The sequence below is a fragment of the Cherax quadricarinatus genome, chromosome 87 (assembly GCF_038502225.1).
Source record: "Cherax quadricarinatus isolate ZL_2023a chromosome 87, ASM3850222v1, whole genome shotgun sequence".
NCBI lineage: Eukaryota > Metazoa > Arthropoda > Malacostraca > Decapoda > Parastacidae > Cherax > Cherax quadricarinatus.
In genome coordinates, this window is record NC_091378.1 from 17,922,186 (window position 1) to 17,942,817 (window position 20,632).

The 20,632-nt window shown below is 44.3% G+C and overlaps 1 protein-coding gene across 1 annotated transcript in view; it reads right to left on the reverse strand.

Annotated features, from left to right (window-relative positions):
- The window catches only part of LOC128703745 (dynein axonemal intermediate chain 1-like), a 93,095-nt gene that overhangs the window by 35,713 nt on the left and 36,750 nt on the right, over positions 1-20,632 (reverse strand). Inside the window, exons 7-8 of the mRNA XM_070103780.1 lie at positions 16,254-16,375; positions 10,332-10,460 (exon numbers count right to left, since the gene is read on the reverse strand). Of these exons, the coding sequence (XP_069959881.1) occupies positions 10,332-10,460; positions 16,254-16,375 (251 nt within the window). The remainder of the gene's footprint in view (positions 1-10,331; positions 10,461-16,253; positions 16,376-20,632) is intronic.

The following is a 20,632-nucleotide window of genomic DNA, read 5'->3' on the forward strand; positions in this document are numbered from 1 at the left end:
GGGAGACAGTAATGGTGAAGCTGGAGGTGCTGTCCTGGGAGACAGTAATGGTGAAGCTGGAGGTGCTGTCCTGGGAGACAGAAATGGTGAAGCTGGAGGTGCTGTCCTGGGAGACAGTAATGGTGAAGCTGGAGATGCTGTCCTGGGAGATAGTAATGGTGAAGTTGGAGGTGCTGTCCTGGGAGACAGTAATGGTGAAGCTGGAGGTTTTGTCCAGGTAGTCGGGAATTATACGCAGGAAGGAATACGTATAAATGACCTCATAGGGGACAGGAGCCGTAGTGGGGAAACAAGTGTAGTCAAAGATAAGATAAAACCAATATTGCAAACTAGAAATACCACACGAAATAGCAAACAAGAGGACTCCACTAGCAATAGTGAGGATATATTACCAAAAACAACTGGTGGGAGCTCCATTGTTGGTGCTAGGGAGGATAGGAATAAGACAGGGAAACATGCACCAACAGGAAATAGTCACAGAAACCCAAGGCAAATGGAAACCAAGCCTGTGCACATGCTATGCACTTGGTATCTGCAGACATGGGAAATCTGGAAAAACAGACGGGAGGTGCAACTATGACCACCATAGAAAATGCCGTGCCCATATGACAACAGGAAAATGCAAACTCCATTCCTGTAAGCTTTTTCACCCTGAAATGTGTACCTCTTCAGTACAGGAAAGACTGTGCTATAACTTAAATTGCCAGGCACACCATCTAAAGGGGACAAAAAGATACAAAACATCCAGGCCTTGGGAAAACCTGGGTAGCCACAGCCACTCAAGAGGGAGAGGTTTTTCAGTGCCAGGAAGGAAAAAAAAACTGGCAGGAAATGGCAGAAACCGTACACCAAATCCAGTCATTCTTGGAGTGGAACCACAGTCGATGGCCTCCACTCCAAACCAACAGATACAGATACTAATGCCGGAAAAAAAACCCCCCCCCCCCCAGTACCAACAATACCACCAGTCCGATGACATTCTTCTTTGCAAATATAGAGGGTCTAAAGCCAGCAACAAACAACAAAATACCTTTCATCCGTGGACTGCTTGCAGAGGCAAAGGCAATGTTCGCGGCTTTCACTGAAACCCACATAAAGGATCACTTGGACAACGAAATATGGATCCCAGGTTACAACCTATACAGATGTGACAGAGTGAACAGGCAAAAGTGGGGGTTTGGCCTGTACATTGCAGAGTCACTTGTTTGCACAGAACTGCTTAATGCCTCAAATGATGTAGTGGAAGTTTTAGCAGTAAAGGTCGAGAACCAAAACATAGTCATTGTGGTAGTCTACAAGCCTCCGGATGCAACATCCCAGCAATTCCAGGAACAGCTGTTAAAAATTGACCACTGTCTGGAAAATCTTCCAGCTCCTGCACCCAACATCTTGCTCCTGGGGGATTTCAACTTAAGGCACCTAAAATGGAGGAATATAGCAAATAATATTGTTGCAGTAATAACACCAGGAGGCAGCTCTGATGAAAACTCACACTCACACGAGCTTTTAAATCTCTGCACAAAATTCAATTTAAACCAACAAATAATAGAGCCTACTAGACTGGAGAATACACTAGACCTCATCTTCACTAACAATGATGATCTGATAAGAAATGTCGCCATATCAAAAACAATATACTCAGATCACAACATAATTGAGGTTCAGACATGTATGAGTGGAGCCCCAGACCGACATAATGAGACTAGTCACGAGGGAGCATTCACCAAATTCAACTTCAATAACAAAAACATAAAGTGAAACATAAGCTGGGAAGATATACTAAGCAACACAGACCCCAACTTATGCCTAGAACAGATTAACTTGGTGGCACTCGATGTATGTACAAGGCTTATTCCTCTAAGAAAGAGGAGGAGTAGATGTAAAATAGAAAGAGACAGGTGCTCCCTTTACAGGCGACGGAAAAGAATAACAGAGCGGCTAAAAGAGGTCAATATATCTGAAAAGCGTAGGGAGACACTGGTCAGAGAAATAGCAAGCATCGAACTTAAGCTAAAGGAACCTTATAGGAGTCAGGAATCGCGGGAAGAACTAAAAGCCATAAATGAAATCGAAAGAAACCCAAAGTATTTCTTCTCCTATGCCAAATCAAAGTCGAGAACAACGTCCAGTATTGGGCCCCTACTTAAACAAGATGGGTCCTACACAGATGACAGCAAGGAAATGAGTGAGCTACTTAAGTCCCAATATGACTCAGTTTTTAGCAAGCCGCTAACCAGACTGAGAGTCGAAGATCAAAATGAATTTTTTATGAGAGAGCCACAAAATTTGATTAACACAAGCCTATCCGATGTTATCCTGACGCCAAATGACTTCGAACAGGCTGTAAATGACATGCCCATGCACTCTGCCCCAGGGCCAGACTCATGGAACTCCGTGTTCATCAAGAACTGCAAGAAGCCCCTATCACGAGCCTTTTCCATCCTATGGAGAGGGAGCATGGACACGGGGGTCGTCCCACAGTTACTAAAAACAACAGACATAGCCCCACTCCACAAAGGGGGCAGTAAAGCAACAGCATAGAACTACAGACCGATAGCACTAACATCCCATATCATAAAAATCTTTGAAAGGGTCCTAAGAAGCAAGATCACCACCCATCTAGAAACCCATCAGTTACACAACCCAGGGCAACCTGGGTTTAGAACAGGTCGCTCCTGTCTGTCTCAACTATTGGATCACTACGACAAGGTCCTAGATGCACTAGAAGACAAAAAGAATGCAGATGTAATATATACAGACTTTGCAAAAGCCTTCGACAAGTGTGACCATGGCGTAATAGCGCACAAAATGCGTGCTAAAGGAATAACAGGAAAAGTCGGTCGATGGATCTATAACTTCCTCACTAACAGAACACAGAGAGTAGTCGTCAACAGAGCAAAGTCCGAGGCAGCTACGGTGAAAAGCTCTGTTCCACAAGGCACAGTACTCGCTCCCATCTTGTTCCTCATCCTCATATCCGACATAGACAAGGATATCAGCCACAGCACCGTGTCTTCCTTTGCAGATGACACCCGAATCTGCATGACAGTGTCTTCCATTGCAGACACTGCAAGGCTCCAGGCAGACATCAACCAAATCTTTCAGTGGGCTGCAGAAAACAATATGAAGTTCAACGATGAGAAATTTCAATTACTCAGATATGGTAAACACGAGGAAATTAAATCTTCATCAGAGTACAAAACAAATTCTGGCCAAAAAATAGAGCGAAACACCAACGTCAAAGACCTTGGGGTGATCATGTCGGAGGATCTCACCTTCAAGGACCATAACATTGCATCAATCGCATCTGCTAGAAAAATGACAGGATGGATAATGAGAACCTTCAAAACTAGGGAGGCCAAGCCCATGATGGCACTCTTCAGGTCACTTGTTCTATCTAGTCTGGAATATTGCTGCACACCAACATCACCTTTCAAGGCATGTGAAATTGCTGACCTAGAAAATGTACAGAGAACCTTCACGGCGCGCATAACGGAGATAAAACACCTCAATTACTGGGAGCGCTTGAGGTTCCTAAACCTGTATTCCCTGGAATGCAGGCGGGAGAGATACATGATTATATACACCTGGAAAATCCTAGAGGGACTAGTACCAAACTTGCACACGAAAATCACTCGCTACGAAAGCAAAAGACTTGGCAGACGATGCAACATCCCCCCAATGAAAAGCAGGGGTGTCACTAGCACGTTAAGAGACCATACAATAAGTGTCAGGGGCCCGAGACTGTTCAACTGCCTCCCAGCATACATAAGGGGGATTACCAACAGACCCCTGGCAGTCTTCAAGCTGGCACTGGACAAGCACCTGAAGTCGGTTCCTGACCAGCCGGGCTGTGGCTCGTACGTTGGTTTGCGTGCAGCCAGCAGCAACAGCCTGGTTGATCAGGCTCTGATCCACCAGGAGGCCTGGTCACAGACCGGGCCGCGGGGGCGTTGACCCCCGGAACTCTCTCCAGGTAAACTCCAGGTATGGTGAGCAGTAACTTTAAACCAAGACAGCAGTGCCTAAGCGTACGTAATAAGGCAAATAGATTACTGGGATTTATATCAAGAAGTGTAAGCAACAGAAGTCCAGAGGTCATACTGCAGCTTTATACATCATTAGTAAGGCCTCACCTAGATTATGCAGCTCAGTTCTGGTCTCCATATTACAGAATGGACATAAATTCGTTAGAAAACATTCAGCGTAGGATGACTAAATTAATACATAGCATTAGAAATCTTCCTTATGAAGAAAGATTGAAGACTCTTAAGTTACATTCACTTGTTAGACGAAGAATGAGGGGAGACCTGATCGAAGTGTATAAGTGGAAGATAGGTATTAATAAAGGGGATATTAACAAGGTCTTGAGGATGTCTCTCCAAGAGAGAACCCGCAGTAATGGATTTAAATTAGATAAGTTTAGATTTAGAAAGGACATAGGAAAGTATTGGTTTGGTATAAACCTTGGTAATAAATACCGACAAGGTAAGACACATATGCAACAGTTAGGTATCGAAATAAAGATACCTAACTGTTGGTTTAGAAAGACACGTAAGCAAACACTATGACATATTTATTAGAAAACGTTTCGGTCCTGGGACCTTGATCACTTCAGAAGTGATCAAGGTCCCAGGACCGAAACGTTTTCTAATAAATATGTTATAGTGTTTGCTTACGTGTCTTTCTAAACCAACTTGTCGGTATTTATTACCAAGGTTTATACCATACCTAACTGTTAGGTAAGACACATATGCAACAGTTAGGTATCTTTATTTCGAAACGTTTCGCCTACACAGTAGGCTTCTTCAGTCGAGTACAGAAAAGTTGATAGAAGAAGCCTACTGTGTAGGCGAAACGTTTCGAAATAAAGATACCTAACTGTTGCATATGTGTCTTACCTAACAACCTGTCGGTATTTTATACCATTTTAATGTTCAAATACCGACAAGTTGGTTTAGAAAGACACGTAAGCAAACACTATAACATATTTATTAGAAAACGTTTCGGTCCTGGGACCTTGATCAAGGTCCCAGGACCGAAACGTTTTCTAATAAATATGTTATGTTGTTTGCTTACATGTCTTTCTAAACCAAGTATTGGTTTGGAAATAGGGTAGTTGATGAGTGGAACAGTCTACCTAGTTGGGTTAATGAGGCTAGGACTTTGGGTAGTTTCAAATTTAGGTTGGATAAGTACATGAGTGGGAGGGGTTTAATTTGAGTGGGACTTTCACATCAGAGCTTATTTCTTGGGTGGCATTGAAAATTGGGTTGGTCAAGTGTTTTGTTAGTGGGATGAATTGTAAAGGACCTGCCTAGTATGGGCCAACGGGCCTGCTGCAGTGTTCCTCCTTTCTTATGTTCTTATGAGTTAGTTGTGACTAGAGTAACTAAAGAAGAAAATACAAACAGGTGCAGCAACCTGGGTAAGTTAGACAATTATCCAGAAGGAAGCCGCAATCAGACTATCATAGCAACTTTAACAAGAGACAGGATCTTGTTGGTAACATAACACAGAGTTCATAAGCATAATGGTTAGAGGTAAACTTGGCCAGTTTGTTGGGAATAATGAGGATGGGAAGTCGTCCTGAACCGCCACTCTTCCTGCAGGCATGAGTGACTCCCAGTAATTTACACACAAATCTCTGAAGCTCATTTCAGATTCTCTGAATCTTGCAAGTCGTAGCAGTCAGAATTAAAATCAGAAATGCTGTAACTCAAACTTGAGACGTTGTAACTCATACTGGCGTTACTGGTCCTCATTGCTGAGTTTAGGTAATGTATAATTCTTTGTAACACGTAAAATAATGTAATTCACACGAGTGTTTTTAACATAGGTCTCTTTTTACACGTACTTGTGCCTGGTAATATCATGACAACTACCAGGACACGATATCTAAGCACAGCACAAGTCTAGTAGTGGAAGAATATGTTAATGATGGTACCTGGATACGGACAACACCACCTCGACTAAATTCTTTTCGAGTTGTATGCCATCCTCATAACGCTTCTCCGTATTACATATATATCTCCTTCGACGTTTGTGGTCATTTCAGATTCCCTCAGCGCTTTACTAGTCATTAAACAATTTGATTCCCCTCATCCATTGGTCCTTCGTATTCAACTATGGTTGAGCGTGTAGCTAGCAAAAGCAAGACCATTTTCTGATAAATTAGACACATGTGCAACTCTTGGGTATCTTTATTGAGGAAACGTTTCGCCACACAGTGACTTTATCAGTCCATACCACCTATGACTGCTGCACCTCTCCTGCCTACGGTTTATAAGCTCCTTCTCCGCACGTATGCCGTATTCTATTCAAGATTGATGGACTGACCACATCGACTCAAGGTTGAGGGACTGATTACCTCATTCTCCTCCTGTTCTTCAAGATTCTCCTTTGTATGGACTGATGAAGCCACTGTGTGGCGAAACGTTTCCTCAATAAAGATACCCAAGAGTTGCACATGTGTCTAATTTATCAACATGTCGGTTCTCTGAACCATTCATCTACAAAGACCATTTTCTTGTTGGGTCCTTGGACACATTGATGTGCAGGGCAATGAACAGGCGGATGCTGCTGCGCGGTCAGTGGTACATGATCTTCCAGCTTCCTATAGAGACGACACATATGCAACAGTTAGGTATCTTTATTATGAAACGTTTCGCCTACACAGTAGGCTTCTTCAGTCAAGTACAGAAAAGTTGATAGAAGCAGAAGATACTTGAAGACGATGTAATCAGTCCATCACCCTTAAAGTTTTGAGGTGGTCAGTCCCTCAGTCTGGAGAAGAGCATTGTTCCATAGTATGAAACAATATGGAGAAGAAGTGACAGGATGGAGCTTTTTATAGCGCCAAGAGGTGAGACGTAGGCCACTAGGAGAGGTAAGAACTCAGATGTTGAGAGGTCAGGTCCCTGTCGGTGTTTTATATCATTTTAATGTTCAATCTGTCAGACACTGCAACACAAGGGTATCTTGGTACAGACCTGCAATCAACTTCGACAACTTCCACTAGTGAGAGGGGCTGGATTTGAGAGGGACCTGACCTCTCAACATCTGAGTTCTTACCTCTCCTAGTGGCCTACGTCTCACCTCTTGGCGCTATTAAAAGCTCCATCCTGTCACTTCTTCTCCATATTGTTTCATACTATGGAACAATGCTCTTCTCCAGACTGAGGGACTGACCACCTCAAAACTTTAAGGATGATGGACTGATTACATCGTCTTCAAGTATCTTCTGCTTCTATCAACTTTTCTGTACTTGACTGAAGAAGCCTACTGTGTAGGCGAAACGTTTCATAATAAATATACATAACTGTTGCATATGTGTCTTACCTAACAACCTGTCGGTATTTTATACCATTTTAATGTTCCTATAGAGACATTCCGTTCAGGAATAATTTTCCAGTTATCTTTGCCCACCTTCGCAGTCATTGGCAACAACGGTGGTCGGAGATGCACCATAACAAATTGCAATCTGTTAAACCGCTTTTAGGTTTGTGGCTATTTTACCACCGTTGGCATACTCGGAAGACTGCACTCTCCCGTCTGCGCATCGGCCATACCCGCCTTACCCATGGGTATCTCATGGAATGACACCCTATTCCTCTTTGTGTGGTTTGTCGGGTCCCTTTTTCGGTTCTTCACTTTCTTGTAGATTGTCTGGTTTACCAGCGAGCTCGCCGCCGCCCTGCCACTCTTACCTTACCTTTCCTTCTTGCAGATGGCCCTACCTTCAACTTGCAGTCACTTTCTGACTGTCAGCCACTGCTTTACTATACGAACTTTGACACACAGCCCTTAGCTTGCCGACACTAATAATGCTCTTTTCTGTCACGTCAGAGATCACAGTCATCCTATTGACTGGTCTTCTGCTAAAACTGTCTTCCCTACTTCCAACTTTAACAGTCGCCGTCTGGTTGAATCCTCCCTAATACACAACTTTCCTTGTATGAATATTAGTCCTGGCTTCGTCTCTGTAGATGCCTTCCTCTCCCACCACATTGTAAAATGCTCCAAACATCAGAACACCCGTGACTTAACCTGATTTCTCATTTTTTCTTCTCCCTCTTCCCCTTTCCTCTTTCCCTTTTTCTTTTCTGGGTTGTCCTTCTTCTGTCTTGCGTTTCTGTTCCTTCATTATTTATTTCATTACTTCCCCTCCCCCCACCTCTGTGCACTTGCTCTCCCTCTGTGGGCACCTAGCTCCCTTGTGGGCACCTAGCTCCCTTGCGGGCACCTAGCTCCCTTGCGGGCACCTAGCTCCCTTGTGGGCACCTAGCTCCCTTGTGGGCACCTAGCTCTCTTGCGGGCACCTAGCTCCCTTGCGGGCACCTAGCTCCCTTGTGGGCACCTAGCTCCCTTGTGGGCACCTAGCTCCCTTGTGGGCACCTAGCTCCCTTGTGGGCACCTAGCTCCCTTGTGGGCACCTAGCTCCCTTGTGGGCACCTAGCTCCCTTGTGAGCACCTAGCTCCCTTGTGGGCACCTAGCTCCCTTGTGGGCACCTAGCTCCCTTGTGGGCACCTAGCTCCCTTGTGGGCACCTAGCTCCCTTGTGGGCACCTAGCTCCCTTGTGGGCACCTAGCTCCCTTGTGGGCACCTAGCTCCCTTGTGGGCACCAAGCTCCCTTGTGGGCACCTAGCTCCCTTGTGGGCACCTAGCTCCCTTGTGGGCACCTAGCTCCCTTGTGGGCACCTAGCTCCCTTGTGGGCACCTAGCTCCCTTGTGGGCACCTAGCTCCCCTGCAGTGCTCCCCTTTCATTAAGAACATAAGAACATAAGAAAGGAGGAACACTGCAGTAGGCCTGTTGGCCCATACTAGGCAGGTCCTTTCATTGTATTTGACTGGCTCCTCCTCCTTAATTTACTACTACTACTGCTACCACCACCACCACCACTACTACTACTACTACTACTACTACTACTACTACTACTACTACTACTACTACTACTACTAGTACTACTACTACTACTACTAGTACTACTACTACTACTACTACTACTACTGCTGCTGCTGCTGCCACTACTACTACTACCACCACTACCTCTTCCTGCCTATATATAGCCGTCCTGCGCCACTTCTGGTTAGTGTGACTTTGTAAATGGTCCAAATCGGACCGAAACGTCGTCGTAAGCTCCTCTCTTCTATGTGCGGGTTATTTGTGTATGTAGCCCTTTTCTGCCCTCACCTCTGATCCCCTCTCCACCTAGTTGTTTATAGCCCCAACACTATTTTCTGCCCTGCAGTGCTGCATGACCCTTGTCGGTTTATTGCTTTCTTTGATTATAATAATCTTGCTAACTGACCAGTTTTACCTATACGGTAAGACGTATATAAAGTCTCTGTCGGCCTGAGATTAGTTTTGTGAATATTTCGTGTTTTCTGCGAGCAATGTAAAAATATCTGGTCGGTCGATGCACGCAGGGGATGAGATGACAAGCTTAACACTGCCTGCCTGAATGCTGGCTGGACCGAAACGTCTAGCGTTAAATAACAAAAGGTACAATACCGTGACTTGAACGACACAAAACCCGCACATAGAGGAGCCCACGACGACTCTTCGGTCCGACTTGGACCATTTACAGTCACACTGCGTCTAGCTTGAAGTGGGAGCCAAGGTAATGGACCAGTGTGGTACAGTGGTAGACCACTGCATATCTTGCTCCAAGATTAGTAGGTTCGAGTCTCCAGCGACCTGAGATTAGTGTTTGTAAATACATATTTTGTCGTGTCTAATACGCCCAACCTGCGAAGGTTCGGCTTATTAGACACGACAAAATATGTCGTGTCTAATAAGTGTCCTTTTTACATATACGAGAAAAATTCTTATATGATCGGTGTACAGTATTATGAGTAGCATAATGTATATATAATGTTTTGTGTATATTGCTAGATGTACAATGATAAGTGTATAGTATTAAATGTGTATTAGGTGAAGTATATTACATCAGGTATCCAAAGTATACAATGTTAAGTGAAGAATGATAGATGTATTATATGTATGGTGTGTACAATGTTTTGTATACAAAGGTGTACAATCTTGTACATATAATGTTAGATGTAGAATGTTATACCTACTTTGATAGGGATGCACTGAAAAGTACAATGTAAGTGGTACAACATTAGTTGTGCAATGTGAGATGTACAATGGTGTATATTGTTAGAAGGACAATGTTAGATATACAATGTTACATTAAACATCATTTGTATAATGCATTTATTAATTATTAATTATTATGGTAAAGGGGTGAACCTGTTGATCCAGTGAGTGAAAAGAGATGAAGTGTCTTTCGTGAAGAATTAACAGTGTTAATATGACCTCACCTGTACCACTGGAAGGAAGTGTTTGCCGGCCGTGGTGCTGGATGGTATGATCACTGGACAGGTAGATGACCGGACGTCATACATTACCACGGTACCGTCACTCCATCCAGCGGCCACCAGACTACCATGCTGTGGGTGGTAACTTACTCTTAAACTCTTATATCGTCATTTCTACAAGTACATGTACAAACCATGTACAGACCATAGCTGACATGTACAAACATGTACAGACCATAGCTGACATGTACAAACATGTACAGACCATAGCTGACATGTACAAACATGTACAGACCATAGCTGACATGTACAAACATGTACAGACCATAGCTACATGTACAAGCATGTGCAGACCATAGCTGACATGTACAAACATGTACAGACCATAGCAGACATCATTGACATACTACTATATATAAAGCCACTTGTTATGCAGAACATTTCCCGCAAATTAGATCAGTTTTGTCCCAGGATGCGACCCACACCAGTCCACTAACACCCAGGTACCCACTTTACTGATGGGGTGAACATAGACAACCGGTGTAAGGAAACACGCCCAATGTTTCTACCCTCGCCGGGAATCGAACCCGGACACTCACTGTGTGAACCGAGATTTTTTGCTGCCAGACCACGAGCCACCACTACCTCCACTCCAGCACTGGTCTCTTGAATACCATGCTATAGACAGTATGTTACTGTGTTATACACGGCATATCACTCCTACCCTCAAGCATACTCAGAGTCTACTGGCTGGTGACTGAAGTGACTGTACCATTGTCATGTCTAACAGTGTATAATAGTTTACTATCCGCAGCGTGGTAGTATCTCTCAACAATACCGCCCTTGTTTTGGATAAGTTGCTATGTTATACATTACAATTGTACGGTGGCGTCATACTCCCATGGTTGTATGTTCCTTTGTAATACATTACAGTGGTACCTGCAGTTTTCATGTGTGTATTGCGAACTACTAGCTTATTTACCTAAAATAGATGAGCAGGGTTGAAGAGTAGACCTGGAGGTCATTTCGTGTTATGCTGGGTGAATGTTCACCAATGAAATGTACGAAGTCATCACACGGCGAGGTGTCCGGGTTCGATTCCCGGCGAGGGTAGAAACATTGGGCGTGTTCCTTTACATCGGTTGTCTATATTCACCATCAGTAAAATGGGTACCTGGGTGTTAGTGGACTGGTATGGGTCGCATCCTGGGACAAAACTGACCTAATTTGCCCTAAATGTTCTGCATAACAAGGGACTTTCTATATAGCAGTATGTCACTGATGTCAGCTAGGCCTGTATACCTTGTACATATGAGAATTAGGAGGCAGGCCAGGTGCCAGGCCCATTGGCAGGAACTATAGAAGGCTATCTGGTGTGTGTGTGTATATATATATATATATATATATATATATATATATATATATATATATATATATATATATATATATATATATATATATATATATACAGTGAGCCACACACCAAGGTGTCTTCCCAACACAGCAATATACTACTAGCAAGGGGTTATAAAAGAAGAAAAACCTGCTCTCGCAGGGTTTTGGCTCATACAGCCTCTTTACAAAACATGAGAAAAGACGTAACTAAATGGGACGAAAGAAACTTCCAATAACTGTAGTGGAAGACAAATAAAAAGTTAATTCTGTTAAGAAGGCGATAAATGTGATTGTGAAAGACATTTTCTGCATACCTGGAAGTATATATAAATCTCTCTAGAGAAAGTCAGCTTTAAGATTCACAGGTGACTTCAGGGGCTGTGAATACATCAAAGAACACTTCACTTTGCACATCTCTTGTGTGTAACATTTGACACAAGGGACTGTGTTGCCCTTGTTTTTAAGCATACACCTTACTACCACTAAGTCACAGTGAGGTGCTAACACACTGGAATGAAGCTCGAAATAAATCTTGATATATAAAAGACGAAAATACTTTTTTTATTAATACATCGGCCGTCTCCCTCCAAGGCAGGGTGGCCCGAAAAAGAAAAACTTTCACCATCATTTACGTCATCAATGTCTTGCCAGAGGCGTGTTTACACTACAGCTATAAAACTGAAATATTAACACCCCTCCTTCAGTGTGCAGGCACTGTAATTCCTAACTCCAGGACTCAAGTCCGGCCTGCCGGTTTCCTTGAATCCCTTCCTTGAATCCCTTCACACTCAACAGCACGTCAAGTATTAAAAACCATTTGCCTCCATTCACTCCTATCTAACACGCTCACACATGCTTGCTGGAAGTCCAAGCCCCTCTCTCACAAAACCTCTTTTACCCCGCCCCTCCAACCTTTCCTAGGCCGACCCCTACCCCGCCTTCCCTCCACTACAGATTTATACACTCTCGAAGTCATTCTATTTTCTTTCCTCTCTACATGTCCGAATCACCTCAACAACACCTCCTCAGCCCTCTGGATAATAGTTTTGGTAATCCCGCACCTCCTAATTTCTAAACTGCGGATTCTCTGCATTATATTCCTCTTAAAGGGGAGTTACTTGGAGCGGTGAAGAGGCTCTTGGTCTGAGGAATTAGATCTTTTTGGTCTCCTTCCTCAGACCGAGCCTAGTTACCCCCCAATCTCCCCTTCCCTATCCCATCCTCCTCATCCTCCCTTATCCCTTTCCTCCTCTCCCCATCCCTCCCCTATCCCATCCCCTATGCTCCTCTGATACATCTGACCTCTGCACTTCTTTGACCATGCTTCCGGCATCTCCCTCTATGGTGCGGCGATTTTCGGACCATTACCTGATGATACTTCTTTGCTTCCTTCTCATTCTGCCCAGAAAAGACTGGCACGACACTCCCTCCCCTTACACCCTATGTTTCAACCCACACAGTGGACTAAATTTTTTGCTCTGCTACCTACTACTACTACTGACTATCTTTCCGATCATAGTATTAGCAAGGTGTTCCTACGCCATGTTGGTCGAGACTCGAGATATATCCTTTCATGCTGTCAAGAGCAGTGCATGCATCGTCACAGTACAGAATGCTAGTCAAGCTCGCGATCTTTCTCTCCTTACAACCATAGATGCTATTCCTGTGACTATTAAATGACATCATTCTCCCAATTCTTGTAGTGGTACTGTCATTCTACATCATTCTACATGTGGCGGTGACATTCTGGAACAGCTTGAACTCCAAGACCTCCCAATCCTCAAAGTTGACACTTACGTCCTCCTGGCACGCAGGGAGAGACGATACCCTTGCGCTGTAGCTCTCACTTAACTTTTGACTGCCCTGAGCTTCCGTTCTCGGTTTATACTGTGGGACATCGTTTACAAGTTCAAAGGTGATCCCTACACTGCAACAGTGTTGAAACTGCTGGTGTTTTGATCATCCAGCGAAATATTGCAGGTCAATGGCCGAATGCTCAGTCTGTGGTGCCGACGACCGTACCAATACGTCTTGTAGTCTACCTCCCTCTTGCCTTAATTTTCATGAGGCTCGCCCATCTTACTCTCGCCGTTGCCAAGTTTACTTAAATGAGTGAGAAATCCGTTGTCGCAAAGAGGCAGAAGGATTTCCTTATGCTATGGCACTCTCTCATCTATGCCTCCAGGGGAGACTTCCCAGTATTTCTTATTCTCGAGTTGCTAAACGACCCCCCATCTCTGGGGTCCCAACTTCTGCAGCCTCCTCTGTGATTACCCCTTCCACAGTCGCCCCTGTCTCTAATTCTAATCCCTACCTCGTCACCTCATTCTGTTCTCACCTCTTCCTGTTCTCACTCACAAGTTCCTATGTCTACAAGACCTTGTACAACAACTCCCTGTCGCCCCTCTCCTCCGAAGTTCAAAACATTACCATTGTTAAAATCTTTACCCCCTCCTTCCCATCTTCTACCTGCACATTTTTCCTTTCCAGTCTCTGTACCTGGTTCTTCACCTCTAACTGGCTCTGTTACGAGTGTGGAGTTTCATCCTCCTCGTACAGTACCTTCCTTCCCTGTCCCCTCCCACGCTTCTTCTCCAGTTCCCTCTACCCTTTCGTCCCCCCCCTACTTTGGTACATTCCATCGTTGCCCTGATCTTTACTCACCCTCCTCCTCCCATCTACAGTATCGTCCCACATACAACGTCCTTGTCCTCTGAAACACTTGAAGATATCTCTGAATATATTGAGGAGACTAGACCATTGCTGGACACCGATCCACCTTCTGTTCCTCCTCTTCACTCTTCTCAATCTGCACAACTCCTTTCTTCACAGTGTCCCAGTCCTTCGCTGCATGTACGTTTTCCTCTGCCTCCACATGTAGATTTTTCTAACCCTCGAACTCCCCAGATACCGCTACCTTCAGATTTCTTGTATCTTTCTCTTGCATATCATGGCTTATTTACAGTGGAATATCCGCGGCCTTAGAGGTAACCGGGGTGAACTTCAGGTGTTGCTCTCCCAGTTTTTCCCTGTTTGTGTTTGTTTACAAGAACCCAAATTACGTTCCACTGTTATCTGTCCCATCTCAAGCTATGATTTATATTCATCAGATCCTTTTCCCGATGGAACCTTTTAATGAAAGTGCATTTCTTATATGCACCGGTATTGCATACCATCAGCTCTTTGTTCATACTTCGCTGCATTACACTACAGCATCCATTTGAATAAATGGTATACAATCTGTTCTTTGTATCTCTCTCCTTCTCGGCCATTATCTATCCCAGATGTTGCATTTCTGGTTTCTTCCTTACCACAACCACTTCTGTTATTTGGCGATTTTAATGTCCACCATTATTATATAGGTGTGAGGTGTGAGTAACACAATGACCTGAAAAAATATCGTATAGGGATAAGGGCGGGTAGACAATGTAATCTCGTGACTCCTGTGTTGTTAGGTAGGTGGCGCTTTACCTGACTTGAGTACCATCTATGCTATTATTTTAGAAATTTTGTGGTTTCCAGAACATGATACTGGAAATTGCAAAATTTCTAAATCATTGACATGCGTGATACTCATCTCTACCGTCCTCATCCGTCTGACATATTTTTTTCATGTCACTGTGTCACCCACACCTCTCTCTTAGACTATATATATACTCTTTTTATCCTCTGTATGTTAGTGATCAAGGTCCCAGGACTCAGACTTTTTCTTATATGTCCTAGTGATTGTTTGCGTGTCTTTTTAAACTATGCCAAAGGGTGTAAAGTCTCCCCGTGGACTACAAAGTAAGAAGAGTAACGTTGCTCTTATGACAGTGTGTGTGATGTTATGTTGTGGATTATAGTATGGCTTCTGTGGCATTACGTTGTTATTGAGGTAGTGCGAGGAGTTGTCTTGCTGGTCATGATAATTTGTGTGGAGCTACTGTTCCGTGGATGACACATGTACTCGTATAGTTGTACTCGCCTAGTTGTGGTTGCTGGGGTCGATTCACATCTCCTGGCCCCTGCCTCTTCACTGGCCGCTACTGAGTCACTCTTCCTGCTCCATGAACTTTATCATACCATTCTTAAAGCAATGTATGGATCCTGCCTCCACTATATCGCTTCCCAAACTATTCCACTTCCTGACTACTGTGACTGTGTATGTGCGCGCTCGCTCGCGCGCAGATACCCTTTTGTAAATGACTTGAGTCCTGGAGGCCGGACTTGAGTCCTGGAGATGGGAAGTACAGTGCCTGCACTCTGAAGGAGGGGTGTTAATGTTGCAGTTTAAAAACTGTAGTGTAAAGCACCCTTCTGGCAAGACAGTGATGGAGTGAATGATGGTGAAAGTTTTTCTTTTTAACAGTGTGTAATAAATGTGTAACCGTTTATGACACAGTGTATGCATGGAGCTTTTCTGTTGTGAACACAAACTGTGTGTAATTATCTTGCTGTAGCTGAGACAGAGTATGGCGTTACCTGTGGACGTGAAGGGAGAACACGCTGACACACACTGATTCTCTGCCCTAGTATGCGAGCACTAACCTTGGGGTGGAAGTTGAGGGAGAGCACCCCGCAGGGTGTGTGGAAGACTCTCTCAGGTGTGGCGGGATTCTTCAAGGTATAGAGACACAGCATCCCACACCCCTCCGGACCACCTATGTCTCCTGGAAGTAGCCAAGCATATTTTCTCACTCGCTGCTAATAGATACATCGGAATGAACGGGTGTGAATGGTAGTTGTCTGGCCTGGCCAAGTATATCTGTTAATATGCTAATCTGCTTTCATGTTCTAAGGTCTGCTAATTCACCAACCTGGGGTTGACAACCTCGTTGTCAACCCCAGGTTGATGGTATTAAACATATTAATAAACCAACGAAGATTGAGAACTCCGAGTGAGCACTCTTGTAAGATGTATGAGTGAGCACTGTTGTCAGATGGTGTATAAGTGAGCACTGTTGTCAGATGGTGTATAAGTGAGCACTGTTGTCAGATGTTGTATAAGTGAGCACTGTTAAGTGAGACTGTTGTAAGATTGTATAAGTGAGCACTGTTGTAAGATGGTGTATAAGTGAGCACTGTTGTAAGATGTATAAGTGAGCACTGTTGTAAGATGGTGTATAAGTGAGCACTGTTGTAAGATGTTGTATAAGTGAGCACTGTCGTAAGATGTATAAGTGAGCACTGTTGTCAGATGGTGTATAAGTGAGCACTGTTGTCAGATGTTGTATAAGTGAGCACTGTTGTCAGATGTTGTATAAGTGAGCACTGTTGTCAGATGTTGTATAAGTGAGCACTGTTGTCAGATGTTGTATAAGTGAGCACTGTTGTCAGATGGTGTATAAGTGAGCACTGTTGTAAGATGTATAAGTGAGCACTGTTGTAAGATGTTGTATAAGTGAGCACTGTAAGATGTTGTATAAGTGAGCACTGTTGTAAGATGTTGTATAAGTGAGCACTGTTGTAAGATGTTGTATAAGTGAGCACTGTTGTAAGATGTTGTATAAGTGAGCACTGTTGTAAGATGTATAAGTGAGCACTGTTGTAAGATGTATAAGTGGGCACTGTTGTAAGATGTTGTATAAGTGAGCACTGTTGTAAGATGTTGTATAAGTGAGCACTGTTGTAAGATGTATAAGTGAGCACTGTTGTAAGATGTTGTATAAGTGAGCACTGTTGTAAGATGGTGTATAAGTGAGCACTGTTGTAAGATGTTGTATAAGTGAGCACTGTTGTAAGATGTATAAGTGAGCGCTGTTGTAAGATGTTGTATAAGTGAGCACTGTTGTAAGATGTTGTATAAGTGAGCACTGTTGTAAGATGTATAAGTGAGCGCTGTTGTAAGATGTTGTATAAGTGAGCACTGTTGTAAGATCTATAAGTGAGCACTGTTGTAAGATGTTGTATAAGTGAGCACTGATGTAAGATGTATAAGTGGGCACTGTTGTAAGATGTATAAGTGAGCACTGTTGTAAGATGTTGTATAAGTGAGCACTGTAAGATGTTGTATAAGTGAGCACTGTTGTAAGATGTTGTATAAGTGAGCACTGTTGTAAGATGTTGTATAAGTGAGCACTGTTGTAAGATGTATAAGTGAGCACTGTTGTAAGATGTATAAGTGGACACTGTTGTAAGATGTTGTATAAGTGAGCACTGTTGTAAGATGGTGTATAAGTGAGCACTGTTGTAAGATGGTGTATAAGTGAGCACTGTTGTAAGATGTATAAGTGAGCACTGTTGTAAGATGTATAAGTGGACACTGTTGTAAGATGTTGTATAAGTGAGCACTGTTGTAAGATGTTGTATAAGTGAGCACTGTTGTAAGATGTTGTATAAGTGAGCACTGTTGTAAGATGTATAAGTGGACACTGTTGTAAGATGTTGTATAAGTGAGCACTGTTGAAAGATGTTGTATAAGTGAGCACTGTTGTAAGATGGTGTATAAGTGAGCACTGTTGTAAGATGTTGTATAAGTGGGCACTGTTGTAAGATGGTGTATAAGTGAGCACTGTTGTAAGATGTTGTATAAGTGAGCACTGTTGTAAGATGGTGTATAAGTGAGCACTGTTGTAAGATGTTGTATAAGTGAGCACTGTTGTAAGATGTTGTATAAGTGAGCACTGTTGTAAGATGTTGTATAAGTGAGCACTGTTGTAAGATGGTGTATAAGTGAGCACTGTTGTAAGATGTTGTATAAGTGAGCACTGTTGTAAGATGTATAAGTTAGCAATATTCAGAATTTGAGTTAACATTGGAAAATATTAGTTTATCAGAAGAGCTGCAGTTGCGTACAAAAATAGGCTAAGTAGCGTCACAGAACTTAGCATGTTTCGTCACTGTAAATAATTTAGAATTATTTTGTTGGTAATAGGTATGAGTAGCGGCAGTCAACACCGTAGTGCACCTCTGTTCTCTGTTGGTACCCTTGGACTACACTCTCACACCCACACTCAGACCCACACTCAGACCCACACACACTCAGACCCACACTCACCCACACTCAGACCCACACACTCTCAGACCCACACTCTCTCAGACCCACACACACTCAGATCCACACTCAGGCCCCCACTCTCTCAGACTCACACACACTCTGACCCACACACTCTCAGACCCACACACTCTCAGACCCCCCACTCTCTCAGACCCACACACACTCAGACCCACGCATTCTCAGACCCCCACTCTCTCAGACCCACACTCTTTCAGACCCACACATTCTCAAACCCACACTCTCTCAGACCCACACACACTCAGACCCACGCATTCTCAGGCCCCCACTCTCTCAGACCCACACACACTCTGACCCACACTCTCTCAGACCCATACACACTCAGACCCACACACTCTCAGACCCACACTCACCCACACTCAGACCCACACACTCTCAGACCCACACTCTCTCAGACCCACACACTCTCAGACCCACACACTCTCAGACCCACACACTCTCAGACCCACACTCTCTCAGACCCACACACACTCAGACCCCCACACTCTCTCAGACCCACACACTCTGACCCACACACTCTCAGACCCACACACTCTCAGACCCACACACTCTCAGACCCACACACTCTCAGACCCACACACTCTTAGACCCACACACTCTCAGACCCACACTCTCTCAGACCCACACACTCTCAGACCCACACACTCTCAGACCCACACACTCTCAGACCCACACTCAGACCCCCACTCTCTCAGACCCACACACTCTCAGACCCCCACTCTCTCAGACCCACACTATCCTGACCTACACTAACGTGGCTCGTGGCCTGGTGGCTAAAGCTCTCGCTTCACACGGTGAGGGTCCGGGTTCGATTCCTGGTAAAGGGGTGGAAACACTGGGCGTGTTTCCTTACATCTCTTGTCCCTGTCCACCCATCAGTAATAATGGGAACCTGGGTGTTAGTGGACTGGTGTGGGTCACATCCTGGGTACTCGCCTATTTGTACTAACCTATTTGTGGTTGCAGGGGTCGAGTCATAGGTCCTGGCCCCGCCTCTTCACTGACTGCTACTAGGTGCTCTCCCTGCTCCATGAGCTTTATCATACCTCGCCTTAAAACTATGTATGGTTCCCGCCTCCACTACGTCACTTTCTAGGCTATTCCACGGCCTGACTACTCTGTGACTGAAGAAATACTTCCTAACATCCCTTTGACTCATCTGAGTCTTCAACTTCCAATTGTGACCTCTTGTGTCTGTGTCCCATCTCTGGAACATCCCGTCTTTGTCCACCTTGTCTATTCCGTGCAGTATTTTATATGTTGCTATAATGTCTCCCCTGACCCTCCTGTCCTCCAGTGTCGTCAGGCTGATTTCCCTCAACCTTTCTTCGTAGGACAATCCCCTTAGCTCTGGGACTAGTCTTGTTGCAAACCTTTGCACTTTTTCTAATTTCTTGACGTGCTTGACCAGGTGTGGATTCCAAACTGGTGCTGCATACTCCAGTATGGGCCTGACGTACATGGTATACAGAGTCTTGAACGATTCCTTACTGAGGTATCGGAACGCTATCCGTAGGTTTCCCAGACGCCCGTATGCTGCAGCAGTTATCTGATTGATGTGCGCCTCAGGAGATATGCTCTGTGTTATACTCGCTCTCAGATCTTTTTCCTTGAGTGAGGTTTGCAGTCTTTGGCCATCTAGACTATATTGTGTCTGTGGTCTTCTTTGCCCTTCCCCAATCTTCATGACTTTGCATTTGGCAGGGTTAAACTCAAGGAGCCAGTTGCTGGACCAGGCTTGTAGCCTGTCCAGGTCTCTTTGTAGTCCTTCCTGATCCGCATCCGATTTGATTCTTCTCATTAACTTCACCTTATCTGCAAACAAGGACACTTCCGAGTCTATCCCTTCCGTTGTCATTCACATATACCAAGAAGAGCACAGGTCCTAGGACCGACCCCTGTGGAACCCCGC